Source organism: Papio anubis, chromosome 5, assembly GCF_008728515.1.
Source record: "Papio anubis isolate 15944 chromosome 5, Panubis1.0, whole genome shotgun sequence".
Taxonomy (NCBI): domain Eukaryota; kingdom Metazoa; phylum Chordata; class Mammalia; order Primates; family Cercopithecidae; genus Papio; species Papio anubis.
In genome coordinates, this window is record NC_044980.1 from 130323225 (window position 1) to 130343204 (window position 19980).

The window sequence follows — 19980 nt, forward strand, 5'->3', positions numbered from 1 at the left end:
TCTCCCCTCCTCTAACCGAGAGCCCACCGGGAAAATGGACACTCCCTGTTCAGGATATACACTCAGCTCCAGACCCTGGGAATCTCCCTGATGTTTACAGCCAGTGTCTTCAGGGAGAAAAGGCACACGACCCCCAAAGGGGAGATGGAGAGAGCAGTCATTACCTGCATTGCGCCGGCACATGTTCATGTCTGCCACTTGCTTCCAGGTATTTGTTCCAGGATCGTAAACCTCAACGCTCTTCCTCACCAAAGGCCCATCATGCCCACCTGTGGCGTACAGCTGTCCGCTAAGCACTCCAACCCCTGAAAGTCAGAGCACAGTGTTCCAGCCTCAGGCTGGCTACAGTAACCAGAAATCAGGAGGCCTGGGGTCCAGTCCTGGACAGCCCTGACCAGCGAGGGGACTTGGGGAGTGTCAGTTTGTCTCCCTGGACCTCAGTGTCCTCATCTGTAAAACAAATATAATGACACCCTACCCGCCCCCTCATAAGACTCGCAACCTCAAAACTTTGAAGTATAAAGCAAATGTGACCCAAATTCTGTTTTGAAAAAACATAAACATATACATACATATATACATACAGGGGACGATGTTCATAAGCAAAGAAAAAAGGACAAAAAATACTGAAAGAAATCCATTAAAATATTAAGAATAATTATTTCTGAGTGGTAAATTACATTCATTTTCCTTTTTTGCCTATCTATATTGCCTAGTTTTCCTACAATGTTGTATTACTTACTCATCCTTATATTAGTTGATTAAAAAGAGTTAAAAATTGAAACTAGCGACACAGCAAAAGTGCTGAAATTATTATTAAGGAGGCCTCCCTGCTGGTCATGTAAGCAGAAGCTGACCTTTCTGCCCACTTCTCTCCTCCTGTACTGCAGAGGGCATTATTAGATCACTAACCATGTTGATCGGCCTGAGCTGAGTGCTAGAATTGCTTTGTTTACAAGTTTTAGTATAATCTTTTGAAATCCTTTTATACAACAAGAAGATGAAAGCCATAAAGAGGGAAGACAGCACAGTATCTAGAAAGTGCAACTGACCTGGTAGCTAGGACACCTGTGTTCTGGACTTGCCTCTCTGACTTGCTCACTGGGTGACCCTTCCCCTTTCTGGGCCTCAGTTTCCCTATTTGTAAAGGGAAAGAGTTGTACTAGATCAGTAGTTCCCATGGACCACAGACTACTCCACTCTGTGGGCAGGCTGCATCTCAATGGACTGGGAAGCTTTTTACAAGATAGATTCCACACTGCTCAGGAGTCAGAAAAAGTTCCTCAGGTGACTGGGATGTGCAGCCAGGTTTCAGACCCAAGAACCAGACTTGTAGACTATAACTCCATATGGATGAGGACTGTTTTTACCCTGTCCTCGTCTGCTTCCCTGTGCCCCACGGCAGTAGGTTCTCAAGAAATATTGCTTGAATGACAAAAATATAAATTAATAAAATCCCTCCCAGCAATTATGTGGGTATGCTAGTGGCTCCCAGCAGTTGCTCTAAACTAACAGCAGATGGCGCTGTCGTATCAACAATGGCTCTCTCTAACTGACAGGTTTAAATACAATTAGTTGAGTTCCAAAGCTGCCTCACCTTCCTTTCCTCCATGCTCAGCAGGAACACGCATTCCCTGAGAGATGGCCTCTTTTTCCCCTAACCATCTGGTAGCATTGTCCACACCCTGCTGAGGAAGCGAGCTGCCTTCCAGGCACTCAGGCAACTCTGCCTCTGCCCTAGTGCAGCCTCATCCATAAACATTCATTCAGCGGCGTCCTGGACCTAGAGCCACAGGCGCTCCTGGCACCTCAAAGGGCCTCAGGCAGCCAAAGGCCAGGGCCTCTGGTCTCTGCGTCTTCAGCCAACAAGAACACCAACCTTGATAAGTATGTGGGTTCCCAACTCCAGAGGTGAGACTTGCCCAAATCTCACGAAAGTGAAGCACTGAAGAAAGGCTGACCTGGGAGTCGGAGGCCAGGGCTCTGACAGTAACCTCAGGAAAAAGGCTTGGTTTTGATTTCCTAAATCAAGGTCAGTGTGCCTCCCAGGGACACTGCACTCCCAGGTAACAGACGTGTCACCCTCCAGGTCCTCCAGTGTAGGTAAGAGACAGGAATAGGGCCAGGTGATGTCCACCCAGCAATAACCATTTCAGCAGCTTGGCAGAGACAAAGCAGCTGTAGTCTCCAAAGGTGGCTCCCTCCACAGAGACAAGCCTGAGCTTCCTAACGCAGGTCTGCCCTGGCGGCTTCACGCCCGGCTGCCTCCCCAGGCTTTCGGCCCTAGGAGCGGTCAGGCATCTCAGGGTGTGCTGCCCCAGGCATGCTGAGCTCTCACCCCTTACGTCACAACAGAGGATTTCTAGGGAGTATGAAGAAGACTCTACCAAAACTTTAGAAACCAAAATTTCTGAAAGAGGTTTACGACAGGAAAAGAATCATGGGATTTGTGGATTGACTTGGTTCTTAGGGAACATCTACTACAACCCTACAACCCACTCATTTCACATATAAGGAACTAGAGGCCAGAATAAGGGAAGGGATTTGCCCAAGGAAGGTCATATGGCAAATGAGAGCAGACCCAGCACCAAGTCCCGGGCCTCCTGACTTCCAGGCAATGGCTGCACATTCAGGAAGGGCCAACCTGTCAGAATCAGCAGAGATAAAAATTCCCGAAAAATAGCACTCCAAACACAAACACTTCTTAAATGGCATCATGCAGATTTTATTTTCGAAACTAGTGAGCACACAAAGGCTCTTTAAAAATATTAAAATAGCATACTTTTTAAAGAATGCTGAGGAAGTGGTCATATGTTTGGTACTATAAAATGAGATCACAACTCAATCTCCAAAAATACACAAAAAAAAGAGAGAGAGAGAGAGAGAGAGAAAGGAATAACATTGTGGGAATGTGGCTACCCTTCTCAGAAGTCACACAGCCTTCCCACCAGGATCAGATTGGTAATCAGTCACCACTGACCACAGGAACCAGCAATAAAGAACCAGTGGACTGATGCCTCTGCCTGCCCTCAGACCCTTCCCTTTGGGCCTCTAAGACAATGGATGGGAAGACAAAGCAGGGGAGAAGGGGTTGTTGCTCCGCTTCCTGAAAAATCCCAAAGGACCATAGAGCTTCTGGTTTTCTGACAAGAAGTAGAAGTGGAAACCTTTTGGAAAGTCATTTTCTTCCCATGTTGGGGAATGCATTGAAGTGAGGAAAAGTGGGAGTAGGGGACATAAGTTATCTCCAAACATGAACACTAATAGCTTGGCTTTCATTCCCAGACAGGCAAGCTCAGCTTTGTCAACTGAAGACTTGTCCTACTACTTCAGAGGAATAAGACTGATAATTTAGGGATTTAAAAAACTAACTCTGGAGTCAGCATTACTAATTATATGACCTTGGGCAAATTACTCAACCACTGGCAGCCTTCCTTTCTAAATCTGATAAGTGGAATTCATATTGTATCCACATTGTAGGGCTGTAGTGAGGATTAAATGGATTGAGGCATAAAAAGTATTTGTTAGGACAGTGCCTGGCACATAGTAAGCCTTCACTTTCAAAAGATGTAAACACCTTCATAGAAACATAAGCGATGATGAGGAGCGTATTATCTCATCCATTCTCTAGTGATCCCCCAGGAAAGGTTAACTTATAAGTGCTGTGTCTAGCTGCAAAGGTGCTAGTGGGATTATATACAGCAAAACGAAAGAAGGAGGAGTTAAAATAAAATGTTAGGTTGTTGAACCAATACCCACTTGTGACTGACTAAAGAAATCACAGATTACACAAACAAATGGAAAAACATCCCATACTCATGTATTGGAAGAATCAATGTCATTAAAATGACCATATTCCCTGAAGGAATCTACAGATTCAACACAATTCCTATCAAACTATCAACATCATTCTTCATAGAATTAGAATAAACAATCCTAAAGTTTATATAGAACCAAAAAAGAGCCCGAATAGCCAAAGCCAATCTTAACCAAAAAGAACAAAGCCAGAAGTATCACATTACCTGACTTCAAATTATATTACAAGGCTATAGTAACTAAAACAGCATGGTACTGGTACAAAAATAGACACAGAGATCAATGGAACAGAATAGAGAACCCCGAAACAAAGCCACATACTTAAAACAAGCTGATCTTCAAAAAAGTCAACAAAAATAAAACAATAGGGAAAAGACACTCTATTCAATAAATGGTGCTGTATGTGGCTAGCCACATACACAAGAATGAAACTAGACCTCTGTCTCTTACCATATACAAAAATTAACTGAAGATGGATTAAAGACTTAAATGTAAGACCTGAAACTATAAAAGTCCTAGAAGAAAACCTAGGAAAAACTCTTCAGGGCATTGGCCTAGGCAAAGAATTTATGACTAAGATGCCAACAGCAAGTGCAACAAAAACAAAAATAGACAAATGGAATTTAATTAAACACACACAAAAAAAAGGCTTCTGCACAGCATAAGAAATCATCAACAGAGTAAACAGTCAACCTACAGAATGGGAGAAAATATTTGCAAATTATGCCCCCAACAAAGGACTAATGTCCAGAATATACAAGGAACTCCAACAACTCAACAAGGAAAAAACAACCCCATTAATAAGCAGGCAAAGGATATACATACAGACATTTCTCAAAATAAGGCACTCCAGTGGCCAATAATCATATGAAAAACTGCTTAACATCTGATGATTATCATCAGAAAAAGGAAGATTAAAGCCACAATGAGATATCATCTTATACTTGTCAGACGGCTATTATTAAAAAGTCAAAAAAGGCCGGGTGCAGTGGCTCACACCTGCAATCCCAGCACTTTGGGAGGCTGAGGCAGATGGATCACGAGGTCAGGAGATCGAGACCATCCTGGCTAACACAGTGAAACCCCATCTCTACTACAAATACAAAAAATTAGCTGGGCATGGTGGTGGGTGCCTGTAGTCCCTGCTACTCAGGAGGCTGACGCAGAAGAATGGCGTGAACCCAGGAGGCGGAGTTTGCAGGGAGGCGGAGCTTGCAGTAAGCCAAGATGGCGCCACTGCACTCCAGCCTGGGCAACAGAGTGAGACTCCATCTCAAAAAAAAAAAAAAAAAAAAAAAAGACATTAGCATGGTTGCAGAGAAAAGGGTATGCTTATACACTGTTGTGGAAATATAAATTAATACAACCTCTATGGAAAAACAGTATGGGGATTTCTCAAAGAACTCAAAATATAACTACCATTTGACCCAGCAATCCCACTACTGGGTATCTATGCAAAGGAAAAGAAATCATTATACTAAAAAGACATGTACAGTCGTTACGTTTAAAGCAGCACTATTGACAACAGCAAAGTCATATAACCAATCTAAGTATCCATCAATGGCTGATTGAAGAAAATACAGTATGTATACACCATGGAATCTTATGCAGCCAAATAAAGGGTGAAATTATGTCCTTTGCAGCAACGTGGATGGAGCTGGAAGCCATAATCCTAAGTGAGATAACCCAGAAACAGAAAATCAAATACCATATCTTCTCACTTACATGTACAGGCTAAATAATGGGTATACATGGACATAAAGATGAGAACAATAGACACTGGGGATTCCAAAAGGGATGAGGCTGGAAGGAGGGTGAAGGTTGAAAAATTACCCATTAGGTACAATGGTCACTATTTGGGTGATGGGTACACTAGAAGCCCAAACCCGACTGTTATGCAGTATATCCATGTAACAAACCTGCACATGTACCCTCTGAATCTAAAATGAAACAAACAAACAAACAAAAAAATGTAAAGACCCACTTGTGAGCAAATCAGACACAGCCAGCATCCCGAGGTTCTCCCATACCTGCGCCACTGCGACGGGTGCTCATGTCCGCCACGTATGTCCACTCATTGGTCGCTGGGTTGTACTGCTCCACAGTGCTCAGACACTGGCGGGAAGCTCCATCATAACCCCCAACAGCATATAGCTTCCCTGCAACAGACAAAGTGGCTGAATGTGGTGCCAGGGACACTGGCATGAAACCAGAGCTCAGCTAAAACCCTATCTGCAACCAACTGGGGCACCCTTACCTCAGAATTCTGTTCCCTCTTTCTCCAGGGGACCACCAACTTACTCCTAAACCAAGCAAAGCATCCTTCACATTTCTTCACATATTCTACTTGCTCTTAAGCCATGAGCTCCTTAGAAGCAAACACTGAACATTCTAAATAAGCACCCCCAAATACCCAGCCCAAAGCTATGGCCTGGCACCTCTGGGACTCAACATAATCTTGCTGGTGAATTAGGTTAAATTTTCTCTAGAACAAGACACCAGCACTGGATAGATGGAAAGCTAGAAGGCCCCCAGCTATACGCAGGCAGACCACCTTTCTGGCTCAAGGCTTGAAATAGCAGATGAAATAAATATGGAAAAATCTTCTTCAATGAGAACCCAAAACCTGTCTTAGCCATTGTCTCTACCCCTTCCACAACCCTGGCAGGTACAGTGTGTGAATGGAGTGTTCTTTGTACATTGTGGGCCAGGGTGGCTGGAATTTTTCTGCAGACTACCCTGTGATCTCTGAGCCATACACAAGAGCCCTGAGGTGCCGTCATCTACTTTTAAATTAAAATACCATTAAGCTGCTACCCAAGAGTATCATTTCCGCCTGGGGCTGAGAGCTGACAGTGAGGCTGGACACAGGAGGAAACATTTGGCATTTGAGCTATCCCAAAGCAGAAATTCAAATATTTTGGGTTTAAAATTTAGTCTTAAAATGCAATGGGATGGTCTCTTCTGTGGGAACAGAGGGAGGAGTCACACTAGTTGCAGACTAAATAAACATCGCCAAATGCAAATCCATTTAACAGGATTACTTGGTAGATTTTTTGGTCATATGTGCTTTCTTGATGGATAGACACCAAGAATACTACTAGTATTTGAAAATCCGCAATTATTTTAAGTTAGAAAGATTCTCAGGCTCAAACCTATACTCTGCTACCAGAACTACTGCTGTATTATCAAATGTAAAAATGTTTTTCTTCTATCATCATCGAGCCTGGCTTTATTTTCTGCCCCAGGGTCCTCTCAATTGACCCATCTAGAAGAAAGAAACACACCCTCCCCTCAGTTCTGCACGCACCGGAGTGAAAATTTTTTAAAAACCTGACTAAGCAGCTCTTCTATGGTCCAGGCTACTTGTACGGTGTGTGCTGCTTCAGATGCGACAATCTCCATAGCACACTCTCCGCTCTCTTGGGGAGCTTCTGCCTATACTCTGATCCACACAGTCTTTTCCTAAATAGCTATTCTTCGAGGCAGCCAGTAGCAAATTATTGCAATTTCCTCCATTTTTTTTTTTTTAGTGTCATTCAAACTGTATAGCCATGGTAATGAGATGATGAGAGGGAGGAGAGGAAGCCAGACAGTGCAGAGAGCTGTCTTTTCAAGGCCACAGTGAAGCAGAGTCCACTTAAGTTCCTCCCTCAACATTCTCACCACAGCTGTAAATTGGACTCTGCTGCCCCAGGATGCCCACAGCCGAAAGAGCTTCAGATTCAGGAGGGGCAGAAGAAACAAATTCCCAGCCTGTCTTCCATGTCAACAGGGCATGCTACAAGACAGCACTTCTTCCACATACAGAACATGCTCACAAAAGCCTTTGTCAAGGGGAGTATTTTAAATTACCACCATTATGGCACCTCCTCTAACCCCCATCAACCATTCCATCTGTATCAGCTGAAAAAATACGCACTCAAGGTTGCTCCTTCAGTCTATTAACAGGGATTTGCTATTTTTAACCCCTACTCTATTGTTTGATATTCCTGGCTAAGGAACAAGAGAAGAAATGAGAAGGTGGCTAGACAAAGCACTTATACTTGGCAGACAAATCAATTTCTGTTCCACCAAGAGAATGAGATTGCAAGACACAATTTACCTTGGAAGGAGGACAAAAATCCTTGCCCTCACAAAGATGACTTATTTAGTATGTTAGAATAGTATACCTTTAAATGAAAACTTAAATTACACAATACCAGTGCAGACTGAGAAATACAGTGCAAGAAAAGAATATTTCTATTAATGTCTAACTCGCTGAATGTTACGCTGTCCCCAGGACACATTTGTGTTTGCATGTGTATTCTTGAGTATGTACATGAGAGATGGAATGTCTGCACACATGTCTGAATGAACAGATATTCCATCTAAATTCTCACACTAGCACAGGTTGATGAATCAGTGTTGTCCTGCAAATAACATTTTAGTTCAAGTAATAGTCTATGCTTTGGTACACTGAATTCACACATATTTACAGAACTCCTACCTACTGGCATTTGTCAGCATTCTGAAGGGGCATAGCACAGTGGAGAGAGCACTGGCTTAGGAGTCAGAAGACCTGGGTTCAAGGACAGGCTGTGCTATTTACTGTCATTAGAATGTGGGGCATCCGGAGGATGGAGAAAATCTGAGTCCTGCCTATCTCCTTCACAAGGGTTTTGCAAACAAAACGAGAGACTAGACGTAAGAGTTTTTTTTTTTTTTTTTTTTTACAAACGAATGTGTACCATCTGACCAGGCCCCAGACCTCACCACGCCCTCCTGCCTTACCCTACACAGCTTTCCTGACTAGAGCTGGACTCGATCACCAGCCTGCCCTGCAGAGACAGTCATCAGACCTAAGAAGACGTGCCTACCTCACCCACAGTTCTGTTAATGTTCAACATATGAATATGAGGACAAAATTCATTAAACACATTTAATTCTCCCTCCACTACATTATCCTCCTGGGTCACATGCTGACTATGGATTCCCTACTCCCTTCCCCTCCCCAACCTCCAGCAGAGCTATTGACAAGGGGCCAAACCACAGGCCGGCATTTCCCCTCTGGGCTCCTTCTACTCCCCCAGCCCAGCTCCACCACGGGCCAGGAGCTCCACCACCTCTCTGAGTCTCGTCTGCTGAATCAGGATAATAGTACCCAACTCAGAGGAGTGATCTCAGGAATAAACCAAGGTAGAGGAAGCACCAAGCAGGATGCTGGACCCAGGACAAGGCCTGTGGGCCGGATAGGCCTAGCCACTGGCCACTGCACCTCCTTACCCTCCACAACGCCCACACCCACACTGCTCCGCCGCGTGTTCATCGGGGCCACAAAGAACCACTCGTTGGTCTTGTAGCTGTAGGCTTCCACCGATGCTAGGCCTGGGAGACAAGAGACTCATGAGACTTCCATGGTACCAGGCCTCACCCTGCTGTGTAAGAAGCAGTGAGGATGGGGGAGGAGTCCAAATGCAGGGGCTGGAAACCTAAATGTATGGCTCGGTGCCACCTCTGAATCACCATGCGGCCTGTGGCGACTCCCTCAAACACATCTGCAGTGTCTATCTGCGGGGACTATTAAGACTTGACCCAGAGAGTGGGCTGTGAAAGGACAGGGGGTGTGTCTGAAATGCATGGCAAACGTAGATCATAAAAACTGCAGAGTGAGATACTTTGATTCCAAGTAGTCACTTGAGGTAGCCTCACTGAACACCTATTCCAATCCCCTTTCCCCCAGCTTCGTCTGTCTTAGCAGTGGAAAGCTAAACACTTGCTTTCCAAGACTCCCTCGCAGCTAGGGGTGACCAAGTCAATGAGACCTAAGCAGAAGTCTATGGGGATTTTAGAAACGGCCTTTGCTTTTCTGATATAGATACCACCCGCCCCCCCCGGAACACAAATGTGTTGGCTGGAGGTATAACAGCCATCTCATGATCATGAGAAAAAGGCCAAGAAAATCTAATCTTAAAGAATGTGGTCTCAATGTCCATGAGCCACTGGACCAACTCAGCCACTGCTAACCTCTAGGCTTCTTGTTTCATGAGTAAAGCAAAATCCCTCATGTTTTAAGGCACAGTTTAATCAGGTTCTCTACTTATAGCCAAAAGTAATTTCCAAAAGAAACAATGCACCACTACCCTTTCATTCTCTTTGCCCCACTCACTAAAGGCAGTCTCCAGAGGGGCTAAAGCCCTGGAATTATATGAGTGAGGCAAAGAGAAGGCTGAGAAAAATCCCCAAATTGTGAAGACACAAATAAAAATTCAGAGAAGTAAAAAAACACTGCTTTTCCCCTCCCTGGGGGCCAAAGGATATCATATTAATTTAATAGAGCTACTGTTTACTGAGACACCTACCTGGCAGTATGAGCAGAGATGAGATCACCTCTCTGAGTTTATGTCAACTAATGGTTTCGGGTTGGAATTTTGAAGCTAGATAGAGTCCAGAGGCAAGAAGGCTCACCTATGGTGAAAAAGCCTGGCAAAGCTTCAAGTGGGGTAGTAGAAAGGGCAACAGAAAAAATGGGCAGCCTGGCCCACTGCATGACCTGAGCCAGGTTTCTTCCAAGTGCTGAACTCAGCTCCCTCATCTGTCTGGCAGAGGATTCAAACTGGAGGCCTGAGGCACCCCCCAGCTAAGCATGCTCTCCTTCTAAGTCTCATCTTCTGAGTAAATAGGTTCCCAGACACTGAAAAGTAGGAAAGGGACTCTTCTGAGTCCTAGAAAGCCTAGTACATGGGCAGTTACATATTCTGTGTGCAAAAAGGCCTGGCTCTTCCCCTGAAAGCTGGATGAGGCAGAAGGGTGGTATCTCCCTGGGGCAGTAGCTACAAATGGACAGAAAGTTGGTCCAGAACTGGCTGAATAAAACAGGGTTTCATGGAGGGTGTGTCCCAGGCTAGGAGGGGTTGGGAACACACCCTGAACCTACCAGTACTGCCATCAAAGCCTCCCACCGCGTAGAGCAAGTCATTGAGCACCGCTGCGCCCAGCGTGCTCCGGCGCTCCTGCATGCTGGCAATGGATGTCCACTGGTCCTTCACGCCGTCATACACATCCACTGTCCGCACCCGCAGTGAGCCATTAAACCCTCCCACGGCATACACGTGGCCAGCCATGAACACCACACCTGAGGCACAGGAAACCGAGACATCAAGGTCAGGTCAGGCGCATGACTGCTCAAGTTGATGGATGACAATGGAGGAGCAAGACAGACACAGGAAAAGTCACCACCGAAGATACTTTAGATATTTGGCAGTCATGGGATTCACTGGATTTCTTTCCTACTTGCTTTTCTAATTTTGTCTGACTCAAGTAAATACTTGAATCAGCTTTAACTCCCCAAGCTCATAAGAACTGATCCCAAAACAGCCAAAAACTGTGCAAGTGGCCGGGCGTGGTGGCTCATGCCTGTAATCCCAGTACTTTGGGAAGCCAAGGTGAGTGGATCACCTGAGGTCAGGAGTTCAAGACCAGCCTGGCCAACATGGTGAAACCCGTCTCTACTAAAAATGCAAATATTCACCAAGCATGGTGGTGTGTGCCTGTAATCCCAGCTACTTGGAAGGCTGAGGTGAGAGAATCACTTGAAGCCAGGAGGCGGCGGTTGCAGTAAGCCAAGATCATGACACTGCACTCCAACCTGGGTGACAGAGCAAGACTGTCTTAAAACAAAAAAAAAAAAAGAAAATAAAAGAAAAGAAAAAAAGAAAAAAAAACTGTGCAGGAGGGAAAAGAAAGGGAGCCTGAAATGCACAGATGCTTGAGGAAACAAGGAGTAACTCACGACTTCTGGCACAGAGTGGGGACCAGCAGGGGAAAAACAGCTTGCAGAACTGGGAGGCTGCTCACCTGCTCTGCATCTTCTGGAGGGAAGCTCAGCAATCTGATCCCACCGGTCCTCCTCGAAATCATAGCACTCCACACTGCGGATTGCCTTGGGTGCCTGGCCGCCAACCACAATCATGACCTCCAGAGAGACAAGTGGACATTAGCGGGGTCTCCCCAAAATCTGGATTTATGGTATCCCTGGTACTTCCACATGGCTTATTGCTCAGGGTCTGTGGATGATCCGAGATGCCAGTTTACAGAGCTACATACATGGAGATGCTGCCCCTAGTCACCAACAGGTATGAGTATTCAAGAAAAGTCTAACAAGCATCTTCCCACAGAAACACAATCATAAGTTCTATTTCCCAAATGCCCCACTAGGGGCTATCTTGTGGGTGTGTGAAGCCACGTAGGGCATCATCTGTAATCTCAGTGTCCTCAAGATTGGGAATGGGAGGTGCTAAATCTTATATCAAAACAAACTTGAATATACTTTGAAAAAGAGTGCAGAATTTGGATGTATTTTTTAAAGTATTATTCAAAAGTATTTCTGAATGCCTAGAATGTAGGGTGCACTTATGCACTGCAGTATAGAAAAAACTTGTGAAAAACTCCTGTGAGGTGGTTATTACAAAAGTTATTAAACTGATGATGTTCTGAAAACTAGTGCTAGCAGTCCTATTTCCACAAGTAAGGTAGTAGCCGCCATTGCCAGGCACTATGTGAAATGTGTTGTCATTTACTCGTCACCACAGCTGTGAGGTAATCATCATCATCCACATTGACAGATAGGAAAGTAAAGCTCAGAGAACACATTAAGCGGCCCAAGGTCACACAGCTAGGAGTGTAGGCAGAGACTGAAATCCAAGTCTATCTGACAGAGGGTGAGGCCAGCCACCCCCGCAACTCCTGCTCTAGAGACAGGATCCAAGCAAACACAGCTGGTTGCATCTGTGTTTGTCAAAACACAGGTCACTTTCCATTAGTAAGTCATGAAATCAATTTAATGGATTATGACCAGCATATATATTTTTAAAAGTACAGAAAATATGATAATACGAATATTATTTCATGAAATATTTGTTTTAGTTATACACACTTACATATGTCTTCTGGATAGAAATTTAAATGCATTTTGTATTGCAAGGGCATGGTCAAAAACAATGAAAACTACTGCTCTGGTTAGGTTAATAGAACTGCAGTACTTAATTGTGGTATCACTGCTGTGACTTTGGTCACATGTTATTAATAAATAAAAATTAAAGTACCAGTTACCTATAGTTTACATATTTTAATAAACGTGTGCAAATTCATAGCTGTCCCCACAATGATGTCACTCTCACTCAATGGCATTCCGATATGCTTTCTTGAGTGGAGAGAAAGGGTGGAAGTTACAACCAGCAAATCCATTTGATCATTACCTGTAGCTTGTCTTCTTTACCCAGTGGTTCTCAAACTTGAGCATACATCAGAATCACCTAGAGGACTTGTGAAAACACAAGCTGCTGGGCCCTGTCCCCAGAGTGTCATTCGGTGGATCTGGAGTGGAGCCCAGAGGCTGCCTTTCTAACAAGTTCCCAGGTGCTGCTGCTGCTGCCACTCTAGGGTTCATACTTTGAGAACTACCTTTTTAATCCACACTGTATGGATTTCCTGATGATATGCCATGAAAAACTTTTGCCATTATGAATTATCATAGGGCTTTTTACTTCCCCATGATGTATTTTTGGGGAGAGAAGTGCCCATCAAACTGTGTGTGACCTCACAGGAGCACATCCCTCAAATGAACACTTCCCACCATACGGGAGGCAAAACCAGAGCTCACCACCATTACTACAGATCAATCTTTTATTCCCCAATATTCCAGAAGAGGCTCACCCACTGCCATGTGGGTGGTCACTGGTCATCAGATTTAGTCCATAGCTGTCTGTCACCAAAAGTGGGTGACCAGTGTTCAAAAATTCAGATATCAGTTCTGACTTCTAAAGCATTCCAAAGGAACCCAGGACACAAAGCCCAGCCTCGAGCTGCTGCTGCTGCTGCTTCCAGACAGAAACATTCTGTTCTTGACTTTCCTAGGTGCCTCAGTTCAGAGGGCCCACTGCCCTGTGTCAAGAGTAGCCTTTTTCAGAGTAAAGATGAATTCTACATTACTTCCCATCTGGAATTCTTTGCTTAGACAGGCATCTATGAACAGTTCAAGGGGGATGTTAATGAGCACAGCCCCTTGGGCAAACTCCAGACAATGCCTAACCTCCAGACAATACTCTTCAAGGGCAGAATTATGTGCTCGTAAATATGCCCAGAACTTGCATTGTCTTTCCGGTTTTGAGTTGGTAAAGCTAAACTGAAGGCAAATATTGCAAGATTTTCTTTGAAATCTGATTTCTGAAGCTGAGTGAGAATAAAAGCAGTTTTAAGTTTTCTTTCTGCAAGGACTTTAGGCACCCCACACCCTCCCACGTGCTGTTCCCTGACTCGAAACCTTCTTCCCAACTCTGAGCGCTCTGCTTTAACACCTGCTTATATTTCAGGTCTCAGTTTACGTGTTATTTCCTACAAATGGACTTCTCTGGCCTCCAAGTCAGAACTACACATCCATCCTCTGAGATTTCACCTGCCCTGTGGGTTCTGCATTGTGCTGGACCATCAGTGACTTGTCTTTTGCGCCTCTAGACGGTGAGCCCTGCCTGGGCAGAAGATGTATCTGCCTCAGTCACCAAGATAACTCCACAAACTTATGTTGCCAGGTAAAAGTGAGGGCTCAACTATTTGTTTGGAATAAATAATACATGAATAAAAAGTAAACAGCACATGCAAGGAGTTCAACAACAATACAGAGTTTTTTAAAATGAAAAAAGAAACTAAACTAGAATGCCATTTTCTTTAGTTAAAATATGTTGGAACACCAGATTAAAATTCTGGAGACAGTGAGGAAAAAACAAGCAAAATAAAAAGAGAAAGTGAGAGCTTTTTCCATCTTTTGACTCGACCACCAAAAGAAAGTTTGCTTATTCTTGGCATAAGCTATCCAGCTTCTTTTGTAAATTTAAAAAAAAAAAAAAAAAAGGCAAAGTTTTCAGGAACCCTCACCATGCCCCAGAAACTATCTCCCACCAGGGAAGTAGAGGGTACATTCATATTGGAGAAAATCTACCACTCATCTCTGAGAATTTTCACAGAAACAGTGTTACAGAAATGCAAATTTTGTAATGTTAAAGTAAAGCCTCAGTAGAAAGACAAAAATGATACACGACAGCTAGGTGCAGTGGCTCACACCTGTAATCCCAGTACTTTAGGTGGCACAGGCAGGTGGATCTCTTGAGTCCAGGAGCTCAAGACCAGCCTGGGCAACACGGTGAAACCCTGTCTCTACAAAAAATACAAAAAAGTAGCTGGGTGTGGTGGTGCATTGCCTGTAGCCCCAGCTACTTGGAAGGCTGAGGTAGGAGAATCACCTGAGCCCAGGATTTTGAGGCTGCAGTGAGCTGTGATTGCAGCGCCACTCCACTCCAGTCTAGGCAACAGAGTGAGACCCTGTCTCAAAAAAAAAAAAAAAAAAAAATAGGATACAAGATAAGGTTTTCAAAACAAACTTGCCTTTGAGCTCATAAAACCACTGGTAAGAGATGACTTTAAACATACGAAACTTGTACAACTATCTGAGAAAAGGAATTATGAGGTTTTGTGGGATAGGACCATCAGTTTCAGGGGTAGCTCAAGGTAGCGGGAAGAGCAGGTATACATCTGCTTCTCTCACAGGCATAGGAAACTCAATTTTTTTGTTTTATTTTTAGTTGGCACATAATAGGTACATATATTTATGGGGTAGAGTGTGATGTTTGGATATATGCATACATTGGGTAATGATCAAATCAGGGTAATCAGCATATCTACCAGCTCAAACACTTATTATTTCTTTGTGGTGAGAACATTCAAAATCCTCTCTTCTAGCTATTTTGAAATATACAATACATTATTGTTAACTATAGTCACCCTACTGTGTAATAGAACTCCAGAAGGTATTCCTCCTATCTAACTGTAACACAGTATCCATTGATCAGCCCCATCTCCCTTTCCCCATCTCCCCTCCCTCCTCCCTTCCACAGCCTCTGATAACCACTATTCTGCTCTCTACTTCTACGAGTTCGGCTGTTTTAGATTTCATATATAAGTGAAATCATGTGGTGTTTGTCCTTCTATATGCCTGGGTTATTTCACTTAACATAATGTCCTCCAGGTTCATCCACGTTGTCACAAATGACAGGATTTCATCTTTTTATTTATTTATTTATTTTGAGACAGAGTCTCGCTCTGTCACCAAGGCTGGAGTGCAACGGCAGGATCTTGGTTCACTGTGACCTCTACCTCCTGGGTCCAAGCAATTCTCCTGCCTCAGCCTCCCAAGTAGCTAAGATTTCAGGTGCCTACCACCACACCCGGCTAATTTTCTGTATTTTCAGTAAAGACAGGGTTTCACCATGTTGGCCAGGCTGGTCTCAAACTCCTGACCTAAGGTGATCCACTCGCCTCAGCCTCCCAAAGTGCTGGGATTACAAGTGTGAGCCACTGTGCCCAGCCTTTTTATAGTTGAATAGTATATATACCACATTTTAAAATCCATTCATCTGTTGATGGGCACTTAGGTTGATTCTGTATTTTGGCTATTGTAAATACTGCTGAAATAAATATGAGAGTACAGATATCTCTTCGACATGCTGATTTAATTTCTTTGGATACATACCCAGTATTGACTGCAGGGTCATATGGTAGTTCTATTTTTAATTTTTCCTGGACCCATACAACCAACCAATATAGAATCATGAATAAACAGAAAACCCAAACAGACCAATAACAAGCAACAAGATTGAATCACTAATAAAAAGTCTGCTATCAAAGAAAAGCACAGAACCTGACAGTTTCACTGCTGAATTCTACCAAACATTTAAAGAAGAACTAATACCAGTTATTCTCAAACTATTCTAAAATACTGAAAGGGAGGGAATCCTTCCAAATTCATTCTTTGAAGCCAGCACTCCTCTAATACCAAACTAGACAAGGACACGACAAAAAAGAAAACTATAGACTGATATCCATGACGAACACAGATGCAAAAATCCACAACAAAATACTAGCAAATGAAATTCAACAGCACATTGAAAAGATCATTCACCATGATCAAACGGATTCATCCTAGGGATGCAAGGATGGTTCAACACTACACAAATGAATAAAAATGATACATCACATTAAAAGAATCAAAGACAAAAACCACATGATCATTTCAATAGATGCAGAAAAAGCATTTGATAAAACTCAACATCCCTTCATAATAAAAGCTCTCCACAAATTAGAAATAGAAGGAAAGTAACTCAACATAATAAAGGCCATATATGAAAAACACACAGCTAAAATCATACTAGAAAGGGGAAAGTAGAAAGTTTTTCCTCTAAGAACTGGAACAAGACAAGGATGCCCACTTTCTCCACTTCTATCCAACATAGTACTGGAAGTCCTAGCCAGAGCAATCGGGCAAGAGAAAGAAATGAAGTACATTCAAATTGAAAGGAGAAAGTCAAACTGTACCTGCTTTCAGAGAATATGATCTTATATATTAAAAAGCCTAAAGATGCCACCAAAAAACTATTAGAATGAATAAATGAATTCATTTATTCATTATACACTAATAGCAAACTACCTGAAAAAGAAATAAAGAAAAACAACTCATTAACAGTAGCTACAAAAAAATAAAATACCTAGGAATAAATTTAACCATGGAGGTAAAAGATCTCTACAATGAAAACTATAAAACATTGATGAAAGAAATTGAAGAGGACACAAATAAATGGAAAGATATTCCATGATCATGGATTGAAAGAATTAATAAGGTTAAAATGCTTATACTACCTAAAGCAATCTACATATTCAGTGTAATCCCCATCAAACTACCAATGACGTTCTTCACAAAAAAAATAGGAAAAAAAATTCTAAAACTCATATGGGACCACAAAGGATCCTGAATAGCCAAACCATCTAGAGTAAAAGGAACGAAGCTGGCGGCATCATGCTACCTGACTTCAAAATATACAGCAAAGCTAGAGTAACTAAAACATCATGGTACTGGCATAAAAACAGACACATAGATCAATGGAATAAATTAGAGAACCTAGAAATAAATCCACACATTTACAGCCAACTGATTTTTGACAAACGTGCCAAAAGCACACATTTGACAAGGTGTTAGTACCCAAAATGTATAAGGAACTCAAACAACTAAATAACAGAAAAACAGATAATCTGATTCAAAAATAGGCAAAAAGATCTAAATAGATATTTCTCTAAAAAAGATATATGAATGACCAACAAGTGTATGAAAAAAAATGTTCAACATTACTATTCATCTAGGAAATGCAAATGAAAACCACGAGACATCACCTCACCCCAGTTAGAATGTCTACTGTAGAAAAGACAAAAGATAACAAATGCTGGCAAGGATGTGGAGAAAGAGGAACTCTTATGCCCTGCTGGTGGGAATGTAAATTAGTACAGCCCAGTATGGTCAAAAGAAATCCAATTTTTATGGTAGGTGTTGCAAGAAGCCATCATACATGGAGCACTATACCCACTATTGTGTTGATCATACAGAGTAAAAAGAATAAATTTCTTATCATGAGTGCTAATGGATACTTGTTTCCATGGATACCTGATGTTAGCAACCAGTTAGGCAAATATAAGTATTTCCCACAGTCTACATGTATCACATCTCTGAAATCACAAACTTCTAGCTACTTAAGAAGACCACAAGATGTCAGAGAAAGAGACGTGAACCATTCTCTCCTATATGCCCTCATTTTATATTTCAGAAACACTCAGGCCCAGGGAGTTCTTTCTTTTCCCAACACTCCTAAACCCCAATATACTTAAGATTAATATGCCTTCATTAGAAATTAATCAAATCAGCCTATTTAATGATCACTATTTTTAACATTTATCTTTCAAGGTAACCCTGAGTAAGAACTATCAGTCATCTAGGAATCACAAACTAAAGAACTGGCTCTAGGTGAACAATTGTGCTAGACTGAACATAATTTAATCACTCTGGTGAACTGCAGCATACGTAGGAGTTTGGCAGGGTGCCTCAGGGTTCTTGATCCCAAGTCTTAACTGTCACTATGTTGAAGGCTGCAGAAGTTCTGGTGAATGGAGGTTCTCTGGTTGACAGATTATGAGTGAGCTGAACCCCACTGTAGCAGGAATGGTTATTAGATACCTCCCAAGGAAAACACTCTCATTTTGAAAAGTCAAATAGCCATTTATTTTAGGAAGACTAGTGAGCCCATGGAAAAGACTACCTGATTCCTTAGGAAGGAAATTTTACTCCCAGCATAACATTTTTTAAAATTAATATATAATGCTCTCTTGTTTACATAGATGATTCTGATTCCACCAGCGTGACTGTGGGATTGAAGGCATGTTGGTCCCTCCTCACTGAAATCACAACCACCCTGTGTCTGAGAGCCATTAGGTGCCAGAGACTAGCCAGGGAAAGGGACAATCCATGAAGAGAGTAGAGATTTCCAGCCTACGTGTAGATTAAGACCCTAGCCCTGGCCTCAGGACTACATAGGTCATTCAAATTTCCACTCAGGTGAAAGGAACAATCTAGGCTCTACACACTTTTTTCATCGGGCAAGAGTAGAATGTATGTCCAAACTCTCTTCTGTGACCGGTGAGCTGGGCAGGAGGCAGGCCCAGCCAGTCGGTCCCTCGGGCCAGGGCAGGAAGCGAGACTCTCTCTTACCCTGGTGCGTGGGGCCGCAGGGCTAACACCAACAATTCATCCGAAGGAGCATGTCGAGGTCGAGCCAGAAGACTTGTCCAAGCAGGTTCCTGAGCAACAGTTGCTCTAGGCAAGTACTGATAGCAAGGTGCAGAGACAATGGGGGTCTGAGAACCAGGTAATATGAGGTCAAGGCCCGGTGGAGAGAAGAAGAGTGGAAAAAATGGGCTTTGGAATCAGACACATCCAGGCCCAAATATAGTATCAGCCCAGTCACTATATAACTGTGTGGCTATGAGCAAGACATTTAACCTTCCTAAGCCTCATTTTCATAACTTGTAATATCAGGATAATAGGATGCTTCCCGTATGGGTGTCAGGAGGCTTAAATGATATGAAGCACTTAGCACAATGCTTGCTAAACAGTAAACACTAAATGTTATCTGATTAACACTAGTGTCATTATTAGCTTCTAAGACAGGTGCTAAAAAACAGATTCCCAATGAAAGGTGGAAAAGGATACAATGAACCTGTGAAGGGAGGGTAAGTACCACTAATTCTAGGGGTGAT

At 42.9% G+C, this 19980-nt stretch overlaps 1 protein-coding gene across 17 annotated transcripts in view; it reads right to left on the bottom strand.

Annotated features, from left to right (window-relative positions):
* The window catches only part of KLHL3 (kelch like family member 3), a 272614-nt gene that overhangs the window by 10620 nt on the left and 242014 nt on the right, over positions 1 to 19980 (bottom strand). For 15 of the 17 annotated variants that reach the window (XR_001903805.3, XM_031666792.1, XM_031666790.1 and 12 more), the window contains 5 exons: positions 11653 to 11770; positions 10733 to 10930; positions 9082 to 9183; positions 5847 to 5975; positions 165 to 305 (listed from right to left, as the gene is read on the bottom strand). Coding sequence is in view for 16 of the 17 variants with exons in the window: in XM_031666792.1 (XP_031522652.1) it covers positions 165 to 305; positions 5847 to 5975; positions 9082 to 9183; positions 10733 to 10930; positions 11653 to 11770 (688 nt within the window). In the remaining variant the exon portion in view is untranslated. The remainder of the gene's footprint in view (positions 1 to 164; positions 306 to 5846; positions 5976 to 9081; positions 9184 to 10732; positions 10931 to 11652; positions 11771 to 19980) is intronic. The other 2 variants (XM_009209155.3, XM_009209154.4) reach the window with 1 other exon arrangement.